The 9,215-nt window shown below is 50.6% G+C and overlaps 1 protein-coding gene and 1 pseudogene across 2 annotated transcripts; one reads left to right on the plus strand and one right to left on the minus strand.

Annotated features, from left to right (window-relative positions):
• Positions 1-1,043: 1,043 nt before the first annotated feature.
• Positions 1,044-8,441, minus strand: FKRP (fukutin related protein). Its single transcript, XM_081119454.1, has 3 exons — positions 8,352-8,441; positions 7,829-7,881; positions 1,044-4,698 (listed from the first exon to the last, which is right to left on the minus strand). The coding sequence occupies exon 3, from the start codon at positions 4,657-4,659 to the stop codon at positions 3,172-3,174; it is 1,488 nt and encodes a 495-aa protein (XP_080975580.1). The 5' UTR covers positions 4,660-4,698; positions 7,829-7,881; positions 8,352-8,441; the 3' UTR covers positions 1,044-3,171.
• Positions 8,442-8,461: 20 nt separating this feature from the next.
• On the plus strand, positions 8,462-8,777 carry LOC308548246 (heat shock factor-binding protein 1 pseudogene; annotated as a pseudogene). The gene has a single exon. The product of its transcript is annotated as a heat shock factor-binding protein 1 pseudogene (transcript).
• Positions 8,778-9,215: the final 438 nt, after the last annotated feature.

Raw genomic sequence — 9,215 nt, forward strand, 5'->3', positions numbered from 1 at the left:
TAGTTCAGGAACAGTGAAGAAAGGAGAAAACACCAAAATACTATGGTTGATACTAAGATACATTTTTTATCTATTGAAATATTAAGTCACCTAATGATTCACAATTTTATGGGAAGTTGCTAGAAGCATTTAATGTGGTTCCCTTATCAAATCACAGCTAAGGCAAGATGATGTGTGTGTGTGTGTGTGTATATATATATATATATATATGTTAATTTATGAATATACATATATACAGCTGTGTCAATCAAGAAATCACACCAACAATTTCTAAATTAAGTAAAATCATTAAATAATTTAAAATGAGTTGAGCCTGGCCCATGTGGCTCAGTTGGTTGGGCCTGGTCCCATGCACCAAGAGGTCACTGGTTTGATTCCTGTCAGGGCACATGCCAGGGAGTTCTGGGCTCAATCCCCAGTAGGAGAGGCAGCCGATTGATGTTTCTCTCTCATAAAAGTTTCTTTCTCTCTCTCTCCCCCCTCCCTTCCTCTCTCTGAAATCAATAAAAACATATATATTTTAAAAAAGAATGAGTTGAGCTTCAACTTATGTTCTTGGCAATTACTTAAAGAAATATGAATCTGTAGAAAGATCATTTTGATTATTCTGAGAATTGAAAAGAAACATAAACACTGACGCAGCCCTGGCCTGGCGGCGTGGCTGGAGCAGCGTCCTGAGGCGCCGAGGCTTCGTGCTCGATGCTGGGCTCCGGCGCCGGAGTAAATCAACGGAGGCACCCGGAGGTGGGGCGCAGCGGTTCTCTCTCCTCCCCTAAGAAAACCAATAAATAAAAACATTAAAAATCAGTAAGTAAGCCCAGCTGGGCGTGGCTCAGTGGCTACAGTGTCGGCCTGTGCACCGGAGGGTCGTGGGTTCAATTCCCAGCCAAGGGCATGTACCTGGGTTGCGGGTTTGATCCTGGGCCACGGCTGGGGCGTGTGCAGGAGGCAACCAATCGATGTGTCTCTCTTACATCAATGTCTCTCTCTCCCCCTCCCTTCTACTCTAAATGTAAATAAATAAATAAATAGACATTAAAAGGTCGTGCATATATTGACTTATATAATAATTTATATTACCATACTAGTTGCAAAATACTTTGAACATCACCTGCACTTCATGAATGTCCAATGGGACATTTGAAAATGGTATGTCATTAGAGTGTCATGCCAATACACCAAGGTTGCAGGTTTAATCCCCGGTCAGGGCACATACAAAAATCAACCAACGAAAGCATAAATAAGTGGAACAAATTGATGTTTCTCTCTCTCCCTCTCTCCTTTCCCCTCTCTAAAATCAACAAATAAAAATTTGAAAATGGTATGTGACAAAGGACACTGCTTTATTGTGTGCAGGCACCCTGCATACATTATAAGACATTCTGCATCCCTGGGCCATGTCATCCAAGAGCCAAGAGCACCGGCCAACCACAAGTAATAGCTTAAATCACCACCATGCTTCCAGAATGCTCCATGGATGGGAACCCAACTGTCTCTGCAAGCTATTTGTGCGTTCAGAGGCTAAAAACAGAGGCTGCGTTATCAGAAGTCAGGCTCTGGACATCTAAGCCTCGGGAGACTGGGCCAAACTTGCATCTGTCTTTTCTTGCTGATGTGTGACGTCTCCTTCTGTAAGAGCTTCACACTTCAATCCCCCCCGCAATCTATAGGGTCAGAGGGGCAGTGACTTGCCTAAGGTCACAGAGAAACTAGTTGGCCACACCAGGATCCAAACCCAGCCCTGACTCCTCACCCTTTTACCACTCAAGTGCCTCACAGCACCTGTGGGGCGAGTGCATTCATTACCCCCATTTCCCAGGTGCAGAGCATCGGTTCAGAGAGGCACAAGTCACGGGGGCCCTGGTTCACAGCGGGAGGAAGTGGCAGCGCTGGAGTTTGAACCCAGGTCTCTCCCACTTCAGAACCTGTGGTTTAAAAAGCCAGGTGCACACACCCACAGGGTGTGCAGAACGAGTCGTTGGAATGAGGGAAGTAAACAAAAACTTCTATATTGATTTTTAATTTTAAAATGAAATAATTTAAGCCTTATTACTAATATACAGAATGGTAGTAGTACCTGCATGTAATTGATAAATGCGCATATTAGGTCACATGCCCAAACAGAATTTACTCTTAGGTGCATGATCACAAAAGGAAGGCAGCTATCACTTCCCCTGCTAAGTGATAAGAGGCCCTCTTGGGACCAGTACTAGAGAGGGCCACCATGGGCCACTTCAGTGTGGGCTCCAGAGTGACAGCCTGGGTTCAAGTTCCCACTCCGCCACTTCCTAAGCTGTCTGGCCTTGGCCAAGTGACTTTACGATTCTGGTCTCAGTTTCCTCATCTGTAAAGTGGAAATAATAGCAGCTGTCACTTGGGAGGGTGAAACACTGAACAATGCCTGGTACACAGTAAGTGCTCAGTAAATGTGAGCTCTGAGTATTGTTTACCTGCCTTGCAAGCAGGGAAAGAGGTGCAGAGAGCTAAAATAATGAGGTAACAGTTAAAAAGGAGTGGAGCCGGGATCCAGAACCCCACTCTCAACCACAGTCCCACCTCAGAGCTCTGAGCCTGTTTCTTCCTCTGCAAGATGGGTTAAGAGCAGCATGCACCGCCCAGGGCTCTCCCAGGAGGGAAGAGGTCACATACTGGAAGAAGGGGAGATGGTCATCCTGTTTCACCAGGCACAGGGGCTTAGAGGGAAAACCAAAGGCTTAAGAGATATAAAAGCTATAGAACAGAAAGGAGGCCTGGGCTTACTATCCCCTTGGCCACACGATAGGACAAAGGTGCCCTCTAGTGGTATAAGCAGCCCCAGCAGCCAAGTGTCCTGGTGGCTCTTGATCTCTCCATGCGCTGGGTAGCCAGGGCACTCACTGAATCCTGGAGGGAACTGAGGAACAAAGGAACTGGGACACTCTCCCAAGGCCACTTAACTAGTTAAGTGGTAGAGCTGGGGTTTGTATCGCGGCAGTCTGGCCTCAGAACCTACATTGTTTCTCCCTTTCTTTCCAAAACTGTCCCAGCCCTAGAGCCCAGGGCGCGACTTTAATGTCCTGGACTGTGCTGGGCCCTGCAGGGCAGCGTGGGATCCCTGGCCTGTCCACAAAATGCCAGCGACACCAAAACAAAGGACGGTTCCCCTGACGCCAGGCGTGGGAGTCAGGGGCCTCAGCCGCTTCCTGCCAAACTCAAGAGAGCCGGGTTGGGGTACTCGGGGTTCTCGATGACCCCGGGGCCGAACTTGAGCTCCAGAAAGCGACGGTAGTTGTTAGGTGCCTGAGCCATGAAGCCGGCAAAGGGCAGGGGCACCAGAGGCTGCAGGAAGTGTTCGGGGAACTCAACGTCCTGCCGGTGGTCCAGCCACGTGTCCTTGGTCATGACCCCATTGCGGGGGTAGAAGGGCCACAGGTCCACGTGCAGGTGGTTGCTCTCGCTGAACTGCACGCGGAAGAAGTCGCCCTCTATGGCCTTCTCCCACACGAAGCCGCGCTCATCCACCACGGAGCCCGCCTCGGCCCCCCGGAGCTGCTCACAGTTGCCCACGTCCTCCAGGTAGATGCCCAGGTCCACGTCGTAGTCCCACGGGATGATGTCTCCGTGGCGGGCCGCCCCCAGCAGGGAGCCGCCCTCCAGCCAGTAGCGGACGCCAGCGGCTTCCAGCACGCCCACCACGTAGCGGGCGGTCTCGCGCAGCGCGCGCAGGCAGCACGGGGGCGTCCAGCGCCCCTCGTACAGGTAGGACGGCGTGTCCCCCACCACGGTCCCGAAGCAGCGTGGTGTCTCTTTGCTGCAACCGAACCACTCGAGGCGCCCTCCCTCCCAGCTCACGAGGCGGATGCCCAGCGCCTGCAGCAGCGCAGCCCGCCGCGCACGCCCCTCGCGCTCCGCCTTCCAGCGCGCGTGCGCGGTGGTCAGCGGGGGCTGGCGCGCGGCGGGGAAGGTCAGGTCCAGCAGCTGAACTGCCCAGCCGCGCAGGGCCGTTTGCAGGAAGAGGCTGGTGCGCACCGGCCGGGCCAGGGGCGCCGAGAGGTTGAAGAGGTCTCGCGCGCGCAGGAGCACCACAGCGTCCCCTTCCAAGGCGTCGCAGCGGGGCGCGGAGGGGGCCGGGCCATAGCGCGCCGTCCACTCCCGCAGGCTGACATTCAGGGCCAGGCACCGGGCAGGGTTGGCTGAGGCAACTCGGGCGGCCACCAGGCGTGCACCTCCAGCCCGGAGCGCCTCCACCATGCGCTCCAGCTGGCCCGGAGTCTCAGCCCGCACTCCATCGGGCACCAGGGCCACATACTCAGTGGCCACATAGGTCTCCGGACGCGAGGCCGCAGCGGGCTGGTCCAGGGCGGGCTGAAGCAGTGCCAGGTGAACGTTGGGGATGCGGGGCAGGGCCAGGGGCGGGTAAGGGAGCACGTCGGCTACCACCACCACCGGCTGGGCTGGCTCCTGATGCAGGAAAGAGTCCACTAGCTCGGGCACTGCGTTGTCAAAGGCTTCGAACTCTCGTACCAGGACAGTAACCTGGGGGCCGGCGGCAGTTCCTCGACGCAGGCCCCGGGCCCTGGAGTTCCTGGGCTGTTGCTGCAGCCACGAGACATAGAAGAGGACCAGGAGGTTGACGGTAATGGCAGCTGCCAGGGCAGCCTGGCAGCGGGTGAGCCGCATGGGGCTGAAGTCAGGCCCTAGCTGGGCCTCGGGAGCATCCTGGGGAGGTGGAAATAAAGGGGAGGCTAGAGCTGGTTGTCAGCAACCCCTCCAACCTTGCCCTTCTCTTCCAGTCTTTCCTTATTTGGGTTCAGCTCTCACCTCCCCTCCTCCAGGAAGCCCTCCCTGACCTCCCAAAGTGGGTCATGCACCCTGCTCTGGACTCCTTCAGCGCCTCCCACCCTCTGGTTTCCTCACTCTAGCCCCACCATTCTAAGTCATCACTGTTTAGGGATCTGTCTTGTCCTCCCACTTGTGAGACCCACAAGGAGCCTATCTTGGTCACTACTAGGTTCCCAAGGCCACTCAGCACAGAGCCAGTATACATTAGGTACTAAATTTTTATTAAATTAGTCACTTTCCCTTCTTCCTTGTACAATCCCACTCTTCTATTCACTGTCAACTTCTCATTCAGATTTGGGTTCAGTTATAAATGCCCCAGACCCCATTCCCAAGCCCAACTTGTACCTTCTGCTCTACCATTCCTTCCTCCAGGAAGCCACCCCTGATCTCTCTGTCTCCTGTCCCCTCAAGCCCCTCCCCCGCTGCCCCCTTCTCACTTCCTCAAATCCTGTGCCATCTGGTCATCTCTTTCCTGATGGTCAGCCAGATTGTTTTGGTTTTACAAGAAAAGTTAGAAATGTTTTCTTAAATCAGAATTATCCCAATCTTTATGTTGGCCACTACTTTTTTTTAACAGAAATAGGATGTTGAATGGTGGGTGCCAGGGGCTGTAAGGATGGGGGAAATGAAGAGTTGTTGTTTAATGGGTTGAGTTGAAATTTTGCAAGATGAAAAAGTTCTGGAGATCGTTTGCATAAAATGTGAATATACTTAATACTACTGAACTATACACTTAAAAATTGTTAAAATGTTAAGTTTTGTTATGTGTGTTTTATCACAATAAAAAAAAAAAGTGTTGTTTTAAATGGAATGGGCTACATTGAAAGAGGCTGCCAGTCTTGGGACTCCCTCCATTCATTGGCCACACTCCTAAGCAACCCCCAGATGGCGCTGTCTCCCTGTCCCCAGTACAATTTGAAGATTTGGCTGGTCTCCAGCACAGGAAGTGTAACTCACTCTCTGGATTCTGAGCACATACTCAAGTTCCCCATGGATTTTTATAGGTTTCTGCTCCACCCAGGAAGGGGGACATCAGACACCCAGCTAATCTTCCTAGCTCCTAAATACTTCTGACCTTCCTCCCATTCCCACAGCTCCCCCCTCAACCTAGGCCCACTCAGGTCCCCTACCAATCTCCCCTAATCTCTTTACGAAGTCCCCTCCTCGAGGTAGCCAGAGGGATCCTCATAAAGCACAAATATGACCTCTCCCTCCCTGCTCAGAGGTTCCTAAGTGTCCCGGGGAGAAAGTTGAAGTTTCTTACAACATCCCACAGGCCTTGTGTGACCTGGCCCTGGCCTGCCCACCATTCCAGCCCCATATCTGGCCATGCCTCCTCCAACTGTGCCTAAGCCACCTTGGGCTTTTCTTCAAATAAGTCTTATTTCTAAGCCTTCTAAAAAGATCATCCTCACTCCACCCTTGTCCCCTATAGTCTATTCCCTACTCAGAGCCTAAGGGATCCTGTTAGAACTTGAATTAGATCCTGTCCTGCGTCTGCTCAAACCCTTGTGTGGCTTGAAATCACTCGAAGGAAAAGCCTTCACTGTGACCCATAAGCCCCGTACCTCTCCACCCTGTGATCTCCCACCCTCTTCCACTCTCTTACTTAGCTCCAGCTACATGGGCCACCAAATGCCATTCTTCAAATAAACCTGGGCCACTGCTGCCGCAGCACTGGCTGCTCCCTCTGCCTGGATGCTCTCGCCTGCAGGTATCCACCTGACTCCTCCCTACGGCCTTCAGGTATTTGCTCAAATGTCATCAGCCCTTCCTTTGACCACCTATTTAAAAATGCCTCTTCTATCACCCACATACTTCCTCTGCCCCATCTCTCAGTTCTTTTTCTCCCCTGGTAGTTATCACATAGATTTTACTTGTTTATTGTTTTGTCTGTTTTGTTCCCTGTTGTATGCCCGTAACAAGAGCCCGATAAATATGTGTGGAATGAACAAGTGACTCCAACTGTTCAGACAGGGAATCTGTGGCTCAGAGACTTAAAGGACGCAGGGACCAGAACCCAGTTTTCCACTGTCTAAGCTCTGTCTGGCTGCTTCTGGCAAGGAGGTACCCAGCAGGACAGAGGACAGAAACTGGGTCCTCAGAGACCAGAGTTATGATGGCTCGATGAGGAGGTGCCACCTACTGGGTGAGGGGACCAAAGAGGAAGGAGAAAGGAATCATCTAGTACCTTCACAAGGTCAGTCTTGGCTTCCTTAACTATAAGGGTTCAAAACCCCTTCATTGAGGCAAGGTGAATGAAATGATTTCTGAAGGTCTGAATATTCCACCTGCTCATGATGTACCAGACCCTGGTTCTAAATACTTTACACATATTAAATTTTTTAGTCTTTAAGTTATGATCACATTTAAGTTATGATCACATTTAAAGAGGTGAAGTCACTTGCTCAAGGTCACAAAGCTAGAAAGTGATGGACCCAGGATTTGACCCAAGAAGCTGGCTCCAGAGTTGTGCTTCAACCCAATCAATTCTACTGTCTCTCTTGGGCCTACCTTCCTTGAGCCTTCCCCTGGCTCTAACCTGACCAGTGCTTTCAAAGCTGAATATGGCACATTAATGAATTCAACTCACTAACTCAACAAAGCTATTTATTGAGCATCCTCTGTGCCAGACATTGTGTTCCAGGGACAGGGGATGAACTGGACAGTCACTGAGCAGGCCCTCCACAGGCAGGAAAACAATATAGCAATAGGAAAAGAAATCAGCAGGGGCGTGGCAGAGAAAAACAGGGGCTTGCTTTAGAAAAGGTGGTCAAGGAAGGAGAAGACAAGATGAGACTTTGTCTCTCCACTTCGCACAAAACAATGTAAGTGGATCACTTCAGGTCTGGGCTCACTTGGCCTGAGTCTGATCTGGCCTGAGCCTCAGTTTGCTGCATCGGTAGAATGGATATGCGATGGGTAGAGAAGATATGTGGGAAAGCCTCTAAGGACAAGGAAAGGGCAGTGTCCACATGGGTGCTGGTGACACTGAGAAACTTCTTACCTCCTATGTTGCAGGCTCCAGGGGGGTGGTTTTAGCCTTGCTCAGCTGCACTGCTAAAGGAAGGAGAACCAGAAAACACCAAATCAGCCAACTTTGCCCAGTAGAGCACAATTTCATCTTACCTACAAAAGTGAAAATGAGGCCAGGGAATCATTTCTTTTGAAGTCCTATATGTCCAGACACTACCTGGAGCATCTCAGGAATGGGTGGGAAGGATGTCAGTTACCATAGTAACCTATAACCATCCCTCTCTCATGACTGTGTCCAGAAAGGTAGGGCTGAAAGTGATAGAAGCTGTTACCATGATAACTACTTCCCTAGACAAACTCCATCCTGAGAGACAATCCTAAAACATCTACCTTGATAGGCCTTGTTCCTAGGGTCACTGGAAGGGAGACTGCCACTGTTATCATAGTAATCAGGGCTTAGCTTTGCCTGTGTCTCACCTCCCTAGGGAGGGTCAGGCCCTGTAACCATAGCAACTACTCTTCAGCAGAGCATCTTCTTCTCTAAATTAAAATACCTGGGCTGGCATCTGTGGTCACGAGAAGAAGCCACTGGGGGTGTCTGTGCAGATAAACGGAAATGTTCGAGGCCGTCTGAGATATCACCGCCAAGCTGGGAGCCAGGGAGATGGCCGAGATTGACTCCAAGGCTGTATAGGATCTCACCTCGGTGGTGCAGACACTCCTGCAACAGATGCAAGATAAATTTCAGACCATGTCCAACCAGATCATTGGAAGAATTGATGACATGAATAGTCGCATTGATGACCTGGAGAAAAACATTGCAGACCTCATGACACAGGCTGGCGTGGAAGACCTAGAAGGCGAAAACAAGATACCTGGTACACAAAAGAGTTGAAGGTTGCTAATTTACACTGGAATCTGGAACACTGTTTTTACAAGTCAAGAGAAGACCAAATGGCTTTTTGCAATTAATAACTATGTGTAGACAGGTTTTATGTTGTAGAGTATGCATTCTTTCTATCACATAGTTAATAGTGATCTCCCCCCGCAACACCCCCTCCCCCTGGTTTCTTGAACCTGGTAACTTCACATCTTGGATCTTGGTCAGTTGTGCTATTACATATTAAACACTAAAACTTTGGTGGTTCCTGCAAAAAAATAAAATAACATAAAATAACTGGTTGGTTTGGTCCATGGACCTCCCACCATGGGAAAGGAGGGAGATGGTTACCATGGTAATAACAACTGGGTGGCTAGGGGGATGGGTTGAGAAAGAGGTGTTTCCCTCAGTAATCAGTGTCCTTGGGGCTGGGGTCCTCACCTGAGTACTAGGTGAGGTTGCCATAGTAACCAATGAGGGTAGGGGCAGAAGGACTACCAGGGATTTAGGTTACCTTAGCAACCTCCTCCTGGTGCAG

The sequence above is a fragment of the Miniopterus schreibersii genome, assembly GCF_964146895.1.
Source record: "Miniopterus schreibersii genome assembly, chromosome: 18".
NCBI classification, from domain to species: Eukaryota; Metazoa; Chordata; class Mammalia; order Chiroptera; family Miniopteridae; genus Miniopterus; species Miniopterus schreibersii.

Bases quoted from the DNA above. Each gene is read 5' to 3' on its own strand.
- FKRP (XM_081119454.1), bottom strand. From the start codon at position 4,659: ATGCGGCTCACCCGCTGCCAGGCTGCCCTGGCAGCTGCCATTACCGTC.